This window comes from Stegostoma tigrinum, chromosome 7 (genome assembly GCF_030684315.1).
Source record: "Stegostoma tigrinum isolate sSteTig4 chromosome 7, sSteTig4.hap1, whole genome shotgun sequence".
Taxonomy (NCBI): Eukaryota; Metazoa; Chordata; class Chondrichthyes; order Orectolobiformes; family Stegostomatidae; genus Stegostoma; species Stegostoma tigrinum.
Genome location: NC_081360.1, coordinates 16,641,771 through 16,661,977, shown reverse-complemented (window position 1 = coordinate 16,661,977; position 20,207 = coordinate 16,641,771). Strand labels below are relative to the sequence as shown.

Genomic DNA, 20,207 nt, shown 5'->3' with positions numbered 1-20,207 from the left:
AGCTCTCTGAAGGAATCACAACCAATGGGTCATATGGCCTTCTTCTGTATTGTTTTATTCTGCTTTTTTTTTTAAGAAAAACTACATTTAAAACTCCTGGTGGCACCCAGCTGCTGCATTGTTTATTTTACCTCTCCACTTTCAACTAATAACACTGCAAAGGCTGTGGGAAGTTCAAGCATCTGGAATCATGTAAAGATATTTATAATTTAACGTAATTTCCAAAGTGGTTCTTACTACTGTGTTCATTAGAAATTAAGTCCTGTTTCAATATCATTAGAAAGTAAAATTCAATTAGTAGGGAGCTTTCTGGAGCGAGGGGTCTTGGATTAAAATTTGCAGTGCGACATCATAGCACACATGGCTGTACTTACCGACCTGCACCAACGTACATACGCTGTACAGGTAAATCTGTGCCAGTGCACACTTGGCTGTGACTGAAGGTGGGAACTGGCACAGTGGTTTATCAGCTGGCCTATGGTCATGCTGGAGGTATCAGTAACAAGACCTGTATTCAGTTGTGTACAAGCATTAGTAATTTCAGCCATTTACAGGCACCGTTGCGACAGCGGTTCCAGCTGCACACAGGCGCCGCTGCGACAGTGGTTCAAGGTGAACACATGCATGAATGTAGCAGTGGTTCAAAGCTGTGTAACAACAGAGTTGCAACTGTCTCAGTGTTGATATGAAGTAAATCCAGCCGAGTACAGATGTTGCCATGTCTATTCAGACCTTGCGCAAATGATGATGTGATAGCGATTACAGCTGTTTGAAGGCATGGCCATTGACGTGATACAATCCAACTGTAGCAAGGGTGGGGGAATGGACTGAAACCACTCAGTATATTCCTCATGTGATGTTCCTCTCAACTAAATTTGACAACAAGGTTGCTCTAAGGGATAATCAACCCACCACTGTCTGTTCTGTACACCTATACCCATTTGGACCTTCCTCCCAAGCGTGCACCCAACTGTATATAGTTTAGGGTTCATATATTTTTAGCTGTGGCATAGCTTGTATCTGTAACAGTGATCAGGGTGCAATTGTAATTTTGAGGGGGGGGGGGGTTGTGCCTCTGCATCACAGCATGCTGGGAAGAGAATATAGACGGAAAGCGAAATGCTCATGCTTTTAAGATTTCATACATTGATCAATGGGTCACGCGCTTCTCTGTATCACAAGGTGATGGGTGTAGGTCTCACTTCAGAGACTTGAGAATATAATCTAGGGCTCCAATTCCCAAGCTGTACTCCATTGTGGCTCCATTTTTAAGCTTGGAAATTGTCACAACCACTTTATGAGGGAAAACCAGCTGACAGCAGAATAGACTAGAATGGAATAACCTTTATTGTCACATGTAGTCAATGAATATAGTGAAACGTTTATGTTGCCAATTACAACGCTGACTTAGTTACAAAAGTACCTAGACGCAGCTTTGTTAGTTATACAGTTGTAGACAATGTAGAAATAAAATGTCCAGCATTAGAACATAGAACAACACAGCGCAGAACCGGCCCTTCGGCCCTCGATGTTGCATCGACCTGTGAACTAATCTAAGCCCATCCCCCTACACTATCCCATCATCATCCATATGCTTATCCAAGGCCTGTTTAAATGCCCCTAATGTGGCTGAGTTCACTACATTGGCAGGCAGGGCGTTCCACTTCCTTACCACTCTCTGAGTAAAGAGCCCACCTCTGACATCTGTCTTAAGCCTATCACCCCTCAATTTGTAGCTTTGCCCCCTTGTACAAGCTGACGTCATCATCCTAGGAAAAAGACTCTCACTGTCCACCCTATCTAATCCTCTGATCATCTTGTATGTCTCTATTAAATCCCCTCTTAGCCTTCTTCTCTCCAAAGAGAACAGACCCAAGTCCCTCAGCCTTTCTTCATAAGACCTTCGCTCCAGACCAGGCAACATCCTGGTAAATCTCCTCTGCACCATTTCCAATGCTTCCACATCCTTCCTTTAATGGGGTGACCAGAACTGTACACAATAAATTCAGTACAGCAGACTACTCTGGCACTTAGCTTCCAGTCTGTTCAGGGCCCTGGCTCCGGACTGCGCCAGGAAGCCACTACAGGAGACTAGAAGATAGCCACGCCATGCCAGGAGGCCACTGCATCAGGCCAGGAGGTCGCCATGCCATGCTGGGAGGCCCGTATGAGAGGAAACCGATGCACCAAGTCAAATGGTCATCGTGCCACACTGGGATGCCATCACATCATGCCAGGAGCCCACTGCGCCAGGCCAGGTGGTATCTGCCACACCACACCAGAAGGCCACTATGCGAGTCTGCTGCACCAGGGCCTTGGAGGCTAGGAATTGTTGCCAGAGGACAGGAATTGAACAGAAAAGAAAGAAAGAAAAACGTTTAAGGGGAAGAAAAAGAGCAGAATGGGTGAAGCAGATGAGTTCTGGCTGGCGGTTGAGAGTGGATAGGTGGGTGGGCGTGGAGGATGAAGCAGAGCATTGCGTTGGCTATTGTTGCCTTGGACCTTGTGACTTGCAAATATTTCAGCTCACAAATCCACTTGGGGTCACATCCCCCACTTTGGGAAGCCCTGATCAAGGGAGTGCTGAGCTAACTGGAGCACCATCTTTCCACTGAGTCATTAAGCTAAGCTTTCTCAGGTGAACATAAAAGATCACGTAGTCTTTTTACAAAGTAGAGCAGTGGAGTTCTCCGCAGTGTCCTGACTAACACTTATGCCTGAAATAATATCAATAAAACAGATCATCTGTATAGTCACATTGCTATTAGTAGGAACTTGCTGTGCACAAATTGATCTCCATAGCTTCTAGATTACAACAGTGACAACACTTCAAGTAGTATTACCTGGGGTGTGAAGTGTTTGGGGACATTCTACAGACACGAGTGCTACACAAACTTATATATTTCTTTCTTTTACAAAAAGAGAAGAGAACTCTCTTTTCTTAAGAAAAGACAAATTTACCATATCTAAACAAAAACAGTAGTCATTCGAAATGCTCAGTAGGTCTGGCAGCATCTGCGAAGAGAAATCAGAGTTAACATTTCAGGTCTGGTGACGCTTCCTCAGAACTGACTATATCTAAAACTGTTTTACTTCTTTGATTAAAAGAGGCCTCCTCTAAAGAGAGGCATTTCAAAGCTACTTCATAAGTGTCATGTCAGCAATGACAGGTTATATTCAATTTAGGGTGATATTTACAGTTATGATAAAAAGGGAGACACAAGGACAATTGGCTATTTCAGGCTGTAGAGATATCAAAGGTGGAGCTTGGTTATTGTTAAACTAGATTGTTTATTCCAAAACTATTCTGTGGAATGAACAAACTGCAAAGCAAAATATACCAGCTGGGCCAAAAACGCGTACAGCAACGCAACATACCGCACAATACCTTGCATAAAAATACTTCAGTGAACAATGCACCTTGAATTATTACGGCCAGAAGGGAAAGAATATCCACTAAAAAGAAACTTCAAAAGGTATAACTACCACCACAAGCAAAACACCAGCTGGTTTGGACAGAGATTGGGACCAATTTCCCAAAAAAACTTTAAAGCTTTTTTCAGTTATAATCAAGGCAAACAGTGTCTGGAAAAGATGCAAAACAAGCTGCCGACCTGTGAAAAGCTGTCCAGGTTCCCGTTGCTTCTGGAGTTCAAAGGCGTAATACACAAAGCCTGCAGCTAATATGTGGCTGTGCTAATTTTAAAGGCATAAAATGCTATAAACTGGCCTTGAGGGCAGACAGCTTCGAAGCTAGTTGCACCCAAATAAGACATGGTTCATTTAATTCACAGCTTAACCTAATGTAACAATCAGCTACATCTTGCCTAAAGTTGCAGCAGGGAAACAGCCAATACTGTGCAGCCAGATGGTTTTGATAGAGAATATTTCCCATCTGACAGGTACATTACATAAACAGCAACGCCCAAAACAAATGCAATCAAATTCAAAACCATGCAATTTGTATTATTTTACTAATTGATGGATTTCATGTCATAGCACTCCTGATTAGAAAATGTCATCTGAATGAGCCTGTTACCTGAACAAACCTGCCCTTTGAACAAAACCATCAGCACAATTAATCCATCACCTAAACAACCCTTAGCTTTAAACTGACCTGTCACCTGACTAAAGCATGGTCTACAAAATCCATAGGCCTACCTCTGGAGTACGCTGTACAGTTTAACAAAATAAATTCATTGACCATGACATCTATTGAAAAGAAACAGCCTTTTCTCCAAAGCAACACTGCTCAAACCTTTAAATACAGTCACATTTATTTCAACAAACAGAATTATTTTATGGATGTTTAACCAAACCTCTCAGCACTATTCCTTCCCATTGTGTATACAGTACCAACTTCTACCAGGGTATGTGAGGCTTTCAGTGGTCATAAGACAAAACAGAACACATCATTAAAGATGCATGTCCTCTACTTAAAAAGGAATTTTACTGTTACAACCCGTTGTTTTTGTTTAAAAATGTTTAAATGTTAACCATAAAGAGAGACAAAGTGCAGCTGTATGTTTGTTTTTCCTCAGTAATTGCAAATTTGTAGAATGATTGCTTCTATTTCTTACTCGCACCATCAAAATCAAATTTTGCATATACCAAGTGCGGAGACCAAGTTCCAGTGTGCTGCCCAGTTCTGTTCCTGGCCACTGTAAACAGTACCAATGCTCAGGACACAACTCAGTGCTTTAAATTGTTCGCTTGAGGAATTGTACAATTTTTAAGTTTCAAAATTGCTCCAGATAGAGTCATTATTTTGACAATCACACTACCCTCCAGCTTTACTTTAATCATGCCTCATTTGCGTAAAACAAGAAACTCAAACATTAATGTAAGCAGCTAGTAGCACAAATGGCTGCAAAGGAGGAAGGAAGCTCAAAGGTGTCACTAGTTATTGCAATTTTTAATTGTAATGATTTAAAATGCAGAGATAGCACAACAGGGCCAATTACAAAATTATACCAAAAATAGTCAACACTGCAAAGCTCTCATACCGTCTATTCATTCATAAAAACAGTCACGTGTGCAAAGTTATGTGCAGGCAAACAGTAACATGGGCATTGTCACATTTGTGCACATACAAGAACAGTCACGCATACTACGGTCCATGTCAGAATTATGTAATCAAAGTCACAAATACACGTACAGAGAGAAACACATTGTTTCAAATTACTCAGAATCACAGCTTCCAAAGTGGATCATAACAAGCAGCATCTCCCCTCCACTGTACTATGACCATTCTGAGCCAACCAAGCAAAACTCAGACCATATTGTCTAATGTTAAATGTGATTTCACAACTGAAAAGCACTTGTAAATAACCCCTAGTGTGTTAAGAATTACACTGACAACCAACTTAAGTTTCCTGTCCTGAAGAAGCGCCACTGGACCTGAAATGTTAACTCTGCTTTCCCGCCACAGTTGCTGTCAGATCGGAGTTTCTTAAACAATTTTGGTTTACATTTCTGATTTCCAGCATCTGCAGTTTTTTTTGTTCACCAATTTAAGTTTGTCTGTTGAGCTTGAAATGTGGTTCATGCTTGCTAGAATCAACATGTATTCGTAGATATGGACCTGTCCTCTGCAGCAAATGAACATGTCCAGGCAGCATGCCTGCTTTGAATTAAACAAAATGTTGCTGTTTAATAGTCCCCGGTACATGCTTCTGGACAACACTTTGAACAATCAGCACCTGCCTCTTGTGAAAAGTAAACCGATGCCCTCTATGAAATTTGGGGTTCTTGCATCTGTCCAGATGATTGCAAGATGAAAAGTTCTGGTAGCACACAGCTACCTTCATATTGCTAAGAAAAGGGATGCAATGTGTTTAAGATGCTGAGTCAACAAATACTTCAACTCAATATTAATGCTGTACGTATAAATAGACTAATTCCCTCCTCTAATCACAAAGATTTAGGGGTCACATGCACAACCAGGTGTAAACAAAGCAGTTTCAGGTTTGATCACAAAACAAACCAAATAAACGAGATCAGTGGACTTAAATAGTCAAAGAGCATAAAAATACTTCGGTTTAGTATCATCTGATTTGCTCAATGAGTCAAAGAGATTCAACCAATGTATTCAAGAAGGATTCCAATTAATATCCAGAAATGAAGAATATCTGTATGTGAAGAAAGTTTGAATGTGGTATTGGGGGCTGTTTCTTCAGCTACAGGCCAAATGGTCTCCTCCTGTGCTGTAACCATTCTATGATGTGTGTTTTTCAATCATGTTGCGCCACCACCAAACCTCATCCTTTGTTGACTAATTTAGCACATTTGGAGGCAAGATTTAGAAACTTCAGGTAGAGAGCTAGGAGGCATGAGGAGACCTGGTAAACTGCCAGGCTCAGCTAATCAGCCGTTCAGCCTGTTTCGAAAGAAACAATCTCAGTGCTACACTCCACCCATCTCCACAAAAGGATATTCTTCCTTTCTGGGTATTATTTGAAATCTCTCAAACGCTTTGATTGATCTACCTCTACCACACTTTCAGGCACAGTGTAAACTACCTTATTTTTCACCACAACCTGGGCATTATTTTCTTCTTTGACAAAGATATATACAAAATATGTAATACTCTAGCCATGCCCTTGGCCTTCTTGCATAAATCTCCTTTGGGCCTCTAATTAACCCAACTCCTCCTTTTTACTATTTAAATGCCTGTAGAAGACTTCAGTGTTCCATTTATTTTAGCTGTGAGTCTCTTCTCATTTGCTTTTAAATTCCCCTTTGACCCTTCTATATTCAGCCTGGTTCACAGTTACTTCCTCTACTTTACAGCTGTTACAACCTTGTTTTTATTTCTTACCTTAAGCTCTACCTCCTTTGATATTCCAGGATTTATTTGCCCTATCTTTCCCTTTTCTGGGACTAGGCCCTAACTATGCTCAAAACATTTCTTCTTTTCTCTAAAGGCAGTCAACGTTTAGTTACGGTCCTCGCAATCAATACATAATTCCAGCTTAGCTGACCCCACATAAGTTGGCTTTCTCCCGTTTAATTATTCCTACCCTAGACTGGTCCTTGTATTTTTCCATGGTCAGTCTAAATTTTATGACCCAATTGATACTGTCAGCTAAACATTCTCCTTCTGACACCCGATTGCTTTCATTCACCTTATTCAAAAGGACACGACTTGCAGTACTACTTTTTTCATTGAACTAGCAACATTCTCATGTAGAAAGTTCTCTCAAACACACTCCAGGAACTTTTGTCCTCTCTGTCTTTTTACACTACTACTATCCCATTATAAATACACATTACCTGATGCATTTCTCTGTAATTTCCTTACACTTTTGTTCCTCTGACAATCCTTATTTGTCAGCAGACGATACCTAACAAAGTAATAGCTCTTTGATGAAGGGTCTAGGCCCGAAACGTCAGCTTTTGTGCTCCTGAGTTGCTGCTTGGCCTGCTGTGTTCATCCAGCCTCACATTTTGTTATCTTGGATTCTCCAGCGTCTGCAGTTCCCATTATCTCTGAAAGTAATAGCACTTTTGTCTTTTGTTCCTTGCCTCTAGTCAAAGACATTCTGTCTTCCAACCATCTGAGACATCCTCCTTCTGCGTAATTGTAATTTTTTCTTTTATCAGTATCATCACTACTCCTTATACTTTGGTCTCTTTTCCATCTTGCCTGAATACCTTACATCCTGGAATATTTAATGCTTAGTCCTGACTTTCTGTGAATTATGTTTCTGACACAGCCATGTATTCATGTTTCCGCTTGGTTATTGGCATTTGTAACTCATCAGCCTTATTCAAGTGCATTCACATAACTGCACAGAACCTTAATTTAGACTTTATCAATTTCTCTCTTATTCTGACCCCAGCTACTAGTTAACTGTTCTCTATTCTGGTACTATCTGTTTCCGCCAGCATTACATGCACATTGGTAGTTCTGTCTGGTGTAATTTCCTAGTTCCCATACCATTGCAAAGTCAACTTCCCAAAAGCACAAGAAAATGTGGTCCCTCCTCTTTTAGGCCAGTTCCTCCAGTTTGTAGTTTACCTACTGAGTGAGTGGAGGAAGGGGAGGAGAGGTTTAATGGGTGAGAATTATGTAAACTGAAGGGTTTTATTTAAATAAGAACACATATGTTTACACGGGGTCTTTTGCAGCAGTGACCTGTCTATCAGGCCACACCTGGCATACATAAAATGTGAGGCTTTAAAGGGGTCCTATAGCTTGATCTGAGCTACATGCCAGCCATTGCTCCCACAGAGATGGCATTCCCACAATTTCATCTCTCAAACAAATCGGGGGGATCGCAGCCCATGGTTTAGGAAGGTCTACACTAATAAATGCAGGACGAACTTTTTCACTCAGAAAACAAAACTCAACATTACAGTGAGGACAGCAGGTCAATAACATTTAAGGGGATGTAGATAAACATGCACGAGAGAATGAAGTAGAAGAATATGTCAACAGAGTGAGATTAAATTTGTATGCAGACCAGTTGTGTTAAATTATCTGTTTTAGTATAAACGTTCTACATAGTTTAACGTTGCACAGTGATTTTAAATTAAAAACATCATCAGCAGAAGTGATGTCTTTTTCCACCAATTCAACTCTCACAATAACAGCTCCTTCTGCTTGACTGCGTGGGTGAATGGTCCAGAGTTTGAGAAGATCTTACTGAAAATCATACACTTACATGCAAACTTGGATGATATGTCAAGATCCCATTATCACACAGCGTTACATATTTCTTCTTCCACTCTTTGTTTAGTGACTTCCCACTCCTCTTGAGTAACATACCCTATGGAAAAAATAGTTTTAAAGGAGTGTGTAAGTGAGTTTGCATATTGTTGATTACAATAATAAATAGTGCGATTACAATAATCTGTGGCTCCATTTCATGGTTATACATTGCAGAATCTCCTGCAATCCAACTTTTGTTTTTTTTAGGCCTTACAGTTCAAAGCTGAATTGGGTCTCTAGGTACAAACACTCACCCCTAGAAACAGCATCCAGAAGAACAGCCAGTCCCAATGTCAGTGGCTGATCCCTTCTACACCTCCTCACCCAATAGGTGGGTTCATAGTTATCATCAATACATCCTTCTCTAACACATGGTGAGGAGGAAGAGATGAATACAGATGTTTTAAAAAAAATCAACAATATCAAACCAAAACATAGCAAATTCTGACATTGCTACAAATATTCAGAAGGTCTGGAAGTACCTGAGATGGATAAACAGAGTTAACGTTTCAGGTGCATGACCTTTCATCGGAACTGGAAGAGGACTGAAATGAGCAACTGAAATACAGGCAGGGTGTGAAAAACAACAAAAGGGAAGGTCTGCAATAAAGTAAAAAGCAGGAAAGATTAAATGACAAAAAGGTTCAGAAGTAACAGGATCTTGAATAGTTGCTATTTTAAGACAAAGAGGAGGAATAAAAAGAAAAACAAGAGGGAGAAACACAGCAAAAAGAAAGGAAACAAACTGGGGGCAAAAATTGTTGAAGTCAATGTCAAATCTTGAAGACTATGAAGAGTCAAATTGAGTAATGAGGTGCTGTTCCTGGAGCTTGCATTGAATGCAGCAGCAGTTCAATAGCAGAAACGTCAGAGGAGTAACAAGGGGGGGGAAACCAAAATGACAAGGGGCAGGAAATTTGGGTCATGTTTATAGCCTGAGATGTTCTGCACTGGGTGTCCCCAACATATAGGAGACCTTATTATGGGAAAAAAACTAATTAAATTCTAGGATTCACACTGGATCTACATTCATCTGATCTTCAACCATACAAAATCAATATGTAAGTCACTTCCCCCAATTTATTTTACTCTGTGAGCCTGTAGCTGTATCAAATTCCTTCCAGCAACTGTTATGTATATTTCATTTGGTGATATGTAAGACTAAAAGATAACTTGCATTATCTTTACAATTTTGTTAGTTGTCTTTCGTTTAGTTGGCTTAAACTACCGACTTTAATGTTTTAAAACATTTATCAAACCTGTTACCACAAAAGTTTGATAAATTTTCACTTAAAAATAAATAAATGGGAGAAAAAGGGAAAGCAGTACACTTCTTAATGGAAGGTGCGGCAGAATTCTGAGCACATATTCTCATTTGACATCACGGCAAATGTAAGAGGTTCAAAACAATATTTCCATAACATTTCTTCCTGAATAATTTGTAGAGTTATTCTTAGGCCAAGGAAGTTCCTGCTGCTGTTTGTAACAATGCAGTACAAAGAACTTAGTTCTCTTGATTAGTGGAGCTGACACAATATTTTGTTGTTTGTGCAAGTTATGTCGAAGTTCTGACAATTGACACTTTATTTCTGAAGTGACTTCTTCAGTATGTTCCTCTGCAATCACTACAAATCTTGTCCTGCCATTGAGTCTAATATTTTCAGCAAAATCCGATGAAAGGGGTCATTTGCGAGAAACATGGCTAATTTGGGTGCGCTTCAATAGTGATGCTCTGAAATATTTCAGCTCAAATCAGGCTGGATTGTCTAAGGGTTCTACAGCAAACAATGATGACTGGTTTAATCCACGTTTCGGTTAAAAGACTGTCAATCTGAAATGCTGACTCCCTTTCTGCCTCCAAATGATGACCCCATGTAGCATTTCCAGTATTTTCTTCCTTTGATCTCAGCAGACTGGTCAATGTTTACATTGGGGTCCCAAGGGAGAAGTGTTCTGTGGCCTAGCCTTAGCCTTCACCTCAAATGAGAAATAAACCAGCACTGGACAAAGAATTTCTCTCTTCTCTTTAAAGCAGTGAGCCATCTTAGGGCTACAGCTTAGACAGTAACCCTGTGTTTCATCCAAATGGCCATTTTCTACACTTAATGCTGAACAGTGATTCCAAGATGCCTGCTCAAACATCGCGTATTGCACTAAGCCTCAATGCGTCCTCACCCACAGTAGCTATTCACTCCAGCTCTGAACATATCTTTTGTTTCTTTACTTGTGCCATCACCATTCCCGTTGGTGTTGCACCACAAAACTTTTTGATTTAGTCTTTTCTACTGTTTACCCAATCACAGACCTTCCCATTTGTTCTACTTCACATCTTCTTAACACTTACATTCTCAAAGCCTATAATAACTTCTAACTTTCGTTCTAGTTCTGATGAAATAGACTTGCAAGATTAGCTGAGATAGTGGGAACTGCCAATGGTGGAGAATCTGAGATAATAAGACGTACAGCTGCAATAATCACAGCAGGCCAAGTAGCATCAGAGGAGCAGGAAAGCTGATTTTTAGGGTCGTGACCCTTCTTCAGAAAAAGAGTTTTCTGAAGAAGGGTCTCGACCCGAAACAGTAGCTTTCCCACTCCTCTGATGCTGCTTGGTCTGCTGTGTTCATCCAGCTCCACACCTTGATATCTATGAAAGATTGGCTGTATTTCTATCCCCACGCAGGCTGCCTGACAAGTTAAGGCTTTCCAGCATTTTCTGCTTTTGGGCTGCATGGACTGTTCAAGTCGACAGCTCACCACCACCGTCTCAAGAGATAGGAAATACATGATGGATTAGCCAACAACACACATTTCTTTGTGCAATTAAGACACTGTCAGACTTTGAGCATCTTTGGTATTTTTGCTTTTGCTGAGTGAAACAGCAAAAGGTACATCATCACCAATTAAAAATAGCCCATGTATCCTGGTGGTCAACGAGGAGGCATGATGAAAATTTAAACCAGAATTTTTAAAAAATTTGCTATGTATAATTCTTATAACACTTTACTCTGCAGCCCTGCAGCAGCAAATTAAATCTAACTACATCTAAAAGAGACTTAGAAGTAGCAGCACATCCAGTAAGTAATGACAAAATCGACAGGCCACTTCTTCAAAATGATGGATGTTGCCTGCAGTAACCCTTTCACCAGTGTAAGCATAAACAAGTTTGTTATGTCAGAATAAGCACCTTTGAATGAACCTATTGCTCCCTTCTCAACAAGGCCAACAGAAACGGGGTGTCCAATAGCACCAGTGATAATGATAGAAAAAGATAAACCGATTCTTATCACCAAGGTGCAGGAACACTTCAAAAGTATCATCCTACAGATCTTCTTTATTAAGGACATCCCACAGGCTTTATCAGAGCAAGTATACAGTCATGCCTTGCCTTGTGTAACGTGATGGCTATTTTGCCTACTTGTCCCGAGGTAGCATGCTTCTGTACAGTTCCCCAATACATGGCATTCTGCCTGAGGCTTGCAGGGGTCAATTGTGTGGCACAGCAGGATTAATACAGTTCTAGCCTAGTCAAAAGCAAACTAGCATGAAATAAATACTTAGGAAACAGGAATAACCAACCCTGCATTAACACAAAGCCTCAGCTCCCTAGTGGCTAAAACGGGCAGAAATGATATGCTGTTTGGGTGGCACAAAGTAAGTTCCATGTCAAGTGATAATGGGAACTGCAGATGCTGGAGAATCCAAGATAATAAAGTGTGAAGCTGGATGAACACAGCAGGCCAAGCAGCATCTCAGGAGCACAAAAGCCGAAGGGTCTAGGCCCGAAATGTCAGCTTTTGTGCTCCTGAGATGCTGCTTGGCCTGCTGTGTTCATCCAGCTTCACACTTTATTGTCCATGTCAAGTGACTTGTTTAACCAAGAGCTGAGCTTTGAATTCTATACCCATAGGATTAAGGTTAAAAATGGCACAAGGAAAAATAAAGAAGATAGCAATGAAATATTGCCACCAGAATGTTGAAAACATCTTAAACATTTTACTTCCACTGAACATAAAGGGAAAAACAAGTTAGGAGTAGTATTGTTATGGAAGCAAGAATACTTGGAAGATTTGCACAAGTAGGTGAGAAAACAGGAAGCAGGAATACATCTGAAAGTTTGACTTTTGCTTTCTCTTGTATGATTTGGATCAATCCAAAGTTTCTCTCTTTTCTGGGAAGTTCAATGTCTAATTCTGCTGCAAGTGGATACGTTGACACAAAGTGCAAAGTACACTTATCAGTTTCTAGGTCGACCGTGAGTTTACAATTCCTGTTATTAGACCCGTGAGGAAAAGGCAGAGGCTGAATTGTTAAGTCCACAATACTTAAATAATGCAGAAAACACTTTATATTAAATTCTTGTATACATAACAAATGTAACCAATATTTGAAAATCTATCACTCAGCAATGTACTTTACCCACCAGCAATGATAAAACACTGCTCATAAATTTATATTAAAACTCTGCTCAATAGCAATTATTTACCAACAAAGATTTATTGATTGTGCTTTCCACCAGAGACTTGTGCTAACTGAGCCAATCACTCAGTGAGGCTGAAGCATTAGGGTGCCAAAGGGCAGTAATTCACACTATCAGGTTAAATCCTCCTGATCATTACTGCAATAGTGCAAACAACTAATGATGAGTCATGTGAAACTCTCCCGTGGGACTGTCATTTGCACATGTAGCGCCGTTCAGGTAACTCCTGAGGAGCAGTGTCCCTGTTTAGATGGGAAGAAGCAGTACTCGCCAATTAAATCCCCAGCACCATCCCTTCAGCATCCCAAGCTAGTCAGCAGTGGGGCTCCCAGTAAGATTTACCGACTAAGTTTACCTATGAGGAAGCAAAGGCAGTAACTCCATTATGGGATTTAAACAAAAGCCTTGCTGGATTGGTTTATCCCTTGTAATCTGGTTCTAACTTTGAGGCAGGTTTATGTAATGAAGCTACATATAGGTTATACTGTCCCACTTTTATTATCATCTGATTGATTTATTTTGTGTTTGTTTACGTCACACATTACTATTTGGGGACTGCAGGGCACTAGGTTTCAAAACCTGCTTCCCTCAAACTATCGAGTAATTTGCAACTGGGAAGGGTCTGCTTATTGTCACTGTGAAAAGATCACCTCTCCCAGATGACCTGGCGCTTTCATATTGCATCAGATCAACTGAGTTTCAGGCTTTGCTCAATTAGCTGCAAGGAAATCTTGTGGCACTAATGCAAAGCAGTCATGGCACCGAGGTGCAGCACTGTGCAGGACGCACAATTTCTGCTCCCAGGTGAATGTAAAAATAATTTTGCAGAAGAGTAAGGAAGTGCTGTTTGCTGTCTTGGTCAATATTTACTCCTCAAACCTAGACTACTAATCAGCATTGCCTTCATTGGGAAGTGGCTATGTAAAATTGGAGGCTGCAATTCCTACTAGCAACACTTCAAAAGTACTTCGGTGGTCATTAGGTGTTTTGGAACTTTCAGAGGTTCTAACGAGTACTGCAGCAATGCAAGTCTTTACTGAACTGTGTTTCTTTATCGCTCAAAGCCACGAGTACCTTGTCCATTCAGTGAGGACTTTGGATTCTTTTTGCTGTGGTTTTTTTTGGGCCATTCTTGAGCTTGTGATGAAGCAATTGTGCCATCGAGCGACAGGAAAAATCAGGCTACAAATTTTTTTGAAATGAGATCATTTCTTCATTCGTGGGCAGAATTTAATGTCTTGCCCATGGCAAGACTAGTGAAGTAACCAGCTGGAAAGACGGCGACACTGTTGCCTATGTACCTCCAAACTCATTAGGCCCATGGTAAGAAAGCCCATGGATAGCCTTCCTCCCCTGTGACCAATTGAGGCTCTCAAGTGGGTAGTTGAAACCCTCTTAAAGGCCTCATTCTGCTGATCTTAACCCAACAACGGCTGGGTTCTCATTCAGAGGTCATGACAAGCAAACTGAGGCAAGGTTTTGAGTTGTCAGTGCTTGATCAAAGGACTTGTTAGCAAGAATGAAGAATAATCCTGTGAAGAGCTATTCCCATGTACTTGGTGCTGACCTCCTCCCAACATAATTCATTTGCGGCCCTTTATTCAGTGAGAATCCTAGCAGTGGGTGCAGAACCAGTAGTAACCACTGTCTTAACATGGTCTTGACGTTCAATAAAAAGCTACCAGCCTCTATTTGGACAATGGCTCTTGATGTTGAGTGTGGGGGATGTCTGCCCTGGACTCCGTCATCCCAGGAAAGGTCTGCAAATGTACGTCTTAGTGGCCTTGAATGCGGTAGGCCTTCTCTAGAAGAGGCGACGCAATCACTTACTGGTTTGCCAACCAGCTTGTGAGGTACTCTACCTCCATACTGCAACGCTACATGTGTGCAGTATCAAGAATAGGTGTCCATATCCAGAACAGAAACTGATTAATTCTTCAGAGTACAAGATGCTGTCTCGCTGCTCAGATTGATATTCAAAAATTATCCTATAATTTGTAACATGTTAGGACACACCTACAAACCAGACCGCATTTTCGGATCCAACCTTTATTATGAAGAATATTTTACATTTAAAAGTGGTATCAATAAATTACTTTCTGTATAATTATTTTAAAAATAGCTAACCCAAACTTTAACTAAACATAAAAACACTAAATATTTGGGTAGAATGCAGGACTACTTTACTTCCCATAACAAGTTTGTTCCCTTTCTATAATTTCCACAAATAAGTTCGTTGAAACATCATATCATTGTTCCCCTCCATTTAAAAGATCCTTTTCATGTTGCAGCCCTCAACTATAGTCTTAATATACCGTAATTCATCCTCTTGACTGTCTCCTGATACAAGATATACCCGAAATTTAGTGCTAGAATGAAGATATACAGGCAACATAACTTATGCCCTGTCAGATGGTCAATGCTGAGAAAAGATTTTATTCCGGCAATTGGTGAAGCCAAATTGTAAACACATTGTATAAACATTTTTAAGATCCCACTACACCAGGGAGCTGGAACTTTCATCTGTAAAGATTATTATGGAGACAGGTAGCAAAGCAATCTCATCATGTTTTTGTGCAATGTGTTTGAAGTACTGAGTGATGGTACAGAGGTGTAGCGGCTTCATTCTTTATACTGTGAGCACCTGCTGTGTCAGGTGCATTAGCATCCGTAAAGCTTGCCCCCTCTCAAAGGCTGGAGGACCGAGGTGACCTTCTCATCATTATCCCGTTCATTTCCTCCCACAGTGCAATGCCCATCACACAATCTACTCATCAAAGTGGTTAAAGCCAGAGCTGTATCCAAGTCTTAATGGGGGAAGCAATCTTGTTGAAATAAAAACCAACATGTGAAACACTTTATTCTCCATTGTTAAAAGGAAACAGTCAGTGAGTGTCTGGCCTGCCGCTAGTCATGATTGACACACTTCGGCCCTTACGACAACGGGTTGTACGCTTTATTACATTCGAGCACGTCTCCCCCGCCTTGTCTCCACACAACTGGAACTGTCATACTGGGAGATCGTGAAGAATACAAATGTAATGTACCCACAGTTCAGCTAATGGGATTTGACACCGGCTTTAAGTTTAATGAAGAAAGTTGCCAATAGCAACAAAACTGTCACTGCTTGCGAAGTGCAATTAATAAAAGGCTGCGACAACATTACTCTAGTCTGCAGCTAGCAAAAGGTACCCTTAGTTCAAGCTGTGGTAAATTAGCTGGCCAATTTTTCTAAGTATCTGCACCATCTACAGAGTTATTTATTAATTTTTTGACTGCCACTGGCACTTGAAAGGATGTAATTTGCACCTGATGTCCATTCAAGATGGGGCTCATTTCAAATGGATTGTGGTATTTATTGTCAAGCAATGAACAGGTTGTCACTGGGTGCTCAATTTATAACCATTCAGGGGAAAAATAAAGTACAGAAGATTCAACTGGCTAAAACACAGCCTTGTCACAGCACCTCAATGACACAAGAGGATTTCATCAAATAATTAAACAATTAATCAAGACTTACAAGATATTCAAATTGTGCTGTAGTTTGGGGGTGGGGTGGGGGAACAATGGGTTAACAGATGCTTCTCCATCCCCTCTACGCTCCTGGGAACCAGGACAAGAGAAGGCCAAAGGTTCATGCTATAGCCTCAGTGCAGTTATCAGAAAGGTCTGAGGACAGTCTAGATGAAGTTCAGTGCAAATAGTCACTAGTTCACAATTAGGATTATTGTTGAAAGAGTGAGATGCTGTTACGATTTTCATCTTGCACTCATCAGGGCAGATGTAACAACACCAAATTTCAAAATACTGCATTACAAAACTAAATGGGGTTATTCACTGGAAAGTGGACTCTGATTGGTCAAGATTTCAACATGGAGGATGCACCAGTGAACAGTTATTGCACAAGCTTTTGTTTAAATGCAAAAATGTCAAGACAACTCTGAATTGTTAAGACATTGTCAGAGAATGCAGCATGAAACAGTTGGATTTTACCTGTACTATTTCATGACTGGTTAACACTGGATATTGAAACAGGCCAACAGGAAAAAATGAAAATTATAGGGAAGGTAAAAAAGAACCTCTGTATGGCAATCCAACACCCACCTATAGATTGAAGTTAATAGAGATTGAAGAAAGGAGAATAAATCACAAACAGGAAATCATGGGTCAAAGGAGAGTTGAGCATTGGCTCTCAATCTAACTCTGCCTCAAATTTTAAATTCCCATTCTTATTTTTAAATCCTACCATGACCTTTCCTCTGCCTATTGCTGTAAACTCACCAGCCTTAAATTCACTCCAATATTTGCACCCCTCTAATTCTGGCCTCTCTTAACACCCCATCTGTCTTTAACTCTACCACTGATGACCATTACTTCAGATGCCATGGCCCTAGGCTCTCAAATTCTTGCTTTCAAGCTGACTCTCTGAACTTTGGAAATGCTCCTCACAAACTACATCTGACCAAACATTTGATCACTTGTCCAATTTTGACTCATCTGGCTCAGTGCCATAATTTGCTTGAAAATATTTTACTATTTCGTAAGCACTCGAGGCTGTGGTTGCGAATAAAGTGATGATCTTCCAACACAAATCAAAGAATGGCTTGCTTTTTTATTTAAACTATTTTCCTAATCAATCCATTTAGAGTTGTTATTACACACCTCTAGAGCAGGTGGAACTTGAACTCAGGCCTCCCAGTTCAGAGGTAGGGTAGAAACCGGCCACTGCACCACAAGACAGCACCTACATAGATTTTTTTGAAACATTCACTGGGTGTTTCAAAGTGGCTTACAGTCAATGAAGTGCTCTTGAAATGAGCAATGGAATTTACAAGGAGTTTGTGCTTAACAAACTTCCACAACCAACAATACTATAATGATGTGATCATGTGTTTTTTACGACACTGTTTATAATAAATATTGGCCAGGACTCCAGGGAATAATACCTCTACAACTCTTTGGAATCATGCTACGTAACTTATTATTCACCTGAATAGGTTGATAGGGCCTCATTTCACACTTCAATCAAAAGACAGCGCCTCTGACAATGTAATACCCTGTCAATATAGCCCTGATTTTTGTGTTCAAATGCTGGAGTGGGATTTGAACTCAGAGCCTTGTGATTCAAAGGCAAGAGTGCTACCAATTGAGCCTTAACTGACAGTGCTTCTACAATTAATTTTGCAGTTATAGTGTTTGCCATTTGATTTTAAAAGATTAAAAGAGAATTCTATTTAAAATGAGCCACTGTTCATAATTTTTCAATCCTCCTCAGCTATAAGCTTGGTGGCAGAGAATGAGAGGACAGGTAATGTTGTGCCCTGTTGTTTAAAAATACGGAAACTACAGCTTGATCATTACAGGTCAGTCAGCCTATAACTGACTAAGGTGAAAGAGTTTTTTTGAGGTAAGAAAAGTTTCATGAGGGTAGTGTGTTTGTTCTAGTCTGCATGGAATTTATAATAGCTTTTTACACGAGGTCCTGCAGAACAGACTGGTCACAAAATTATAAGCTTATCTAAAAGGTAAGTGGCAAGTTGCATTCAAAACTGGGTCAGTGGCAGGACGCAAAGGGTAGCGATCGAAGAGTACTTTTGTGACTGAAACACAGTTTCTTATTGGTTTTTGCAGAGATCAGCACTGGGTCACTTGATCTTTGCAATAGTACATTACTGATTTACACTTTAATGCAGGAGTATGATTAGGAAATATCACATGATATGAACACTGGAGAATGATTTATTTTGAGGAAGACTGCAGGGAGGTATTAATTCATTGCTCCGGAAGACAGAAAAATGGAAAATGTAATTAATTCTGGAGGAGTATTAAGTGACATTTGGGGAGGATAACAAGGCAAGTCCATACACAATAAATGGTAGGCTCCTGTGAAAGGTGAAACAACTGAGGATTCTTTAAACTAGACTCCTGAAGGTAGCAGGACGGGTATTAGTGGTCAAGATGACTGACGGGATGCTTTCCTTTATTGACAAGGTCTACAGCATTACAGCAGGGAGGTTACACAATAACCATGTTAACACTAATAAAAAGTACAGGCAGTACTGTGTACAGTTCTGGTCACTGCATTATAGGAAAGATGTTAGCACATGATAAAGAGCATAAGATATTGTCAGGAATGGAAAGTTTTACGATGAGAAAAAGATTGGACAGTTTGAGGTAGTATTCTTTGCAACAGAGAAGGCCAAAGACACACTTAATTGAGGGATATAAAAATTTTGAAGGATATAAAAATTGAGGGATATAAAAATTTTGAGGGATATAAAAATTTTGAGGGACCTACATGGTGGACATAGGAAGGATTTATCGCCATTAGCAATAAAGTCAATAAACAGGACTACAGAATTAAAGCAATTATTGGAAAATGGGTCAATTGGCCTCCTCCAATACTGTATAATATTCTGCATGTAACGAAAAGCTTGGCCAAGGAGCCAGGTTTTAAGGAAGTCAAAGGAGGAGAACAGAGGCAGGGAAGTGGCAAGGATTAGAGAGCTGATTTCTAGAGTTTGAGGTGGAGTAGGGAGTTGTGGTGGTGTGGCACAAGGGAACAGCAATACTGGATTTAGTGCTGTGCATTGAGGCAGGCTTGATAAGGGAGCTTAAGGTAAAGGAACCCTCAGGAGGCAGTGATCATTAGATGGTCGAATTTACTGTGAAATTTGAGGGGGAGAAGACAGAATCAGAGATAACAGTACTACAGCTGAATAAAGGCGACTAGAGAGGTATGAGCGAGGAGCTGGGCAAAATTAACTGGAAGAGGAGTCTAGCAGGAAGGACAGTGGAACAGCAAGGGCAGGAGTTTCTGGGATTAATTCAGGAGACACAGCAAAAATTCATCCCTAGGAAAAAGAAGTAATTTACAGGGAGGATGAGGCAACCATGGCTGACAGCAAAAGAGAAATGTGGCAAAGGGCAGTGGGAAACCAGAGGACTGGAAAGCATACAAAGACCAACTGAAGGCAACAAAAAAAAAGAAATAAGGAGACAGAAGATTAAATG

The 20,207-nt window shown here is 40.4% G+C and overlaps 1 protein-coding gene across 11 annotated transcripts in view; it reads right to left on the bottom strand.

Moving 5' to 3' along the window:
- The window catches only part of agap1 (ArfGAP with GTPase domain, ankyrin repeat and PH domain 1), a 667,156-nt gene that overhangs the window by 185,882 nt on the left and 461,067 nt on the right, over positions 1-20,207 (bottom strand). For all 11 annotated transcript variants that reach the window (XM_048534221.2, XM_048534222.2, XM_048534223.2 and 8 more), the window contains exon 10: positions 8,670-8,774. In XM_048534221.2, coding sequence (XP_048390178.1) covers positions 8,670-8,774 — 105 coding nt within the window. The remainder of the gene's footprint in view (positions 1-8,669; positions 8,775-20,207) is intronic.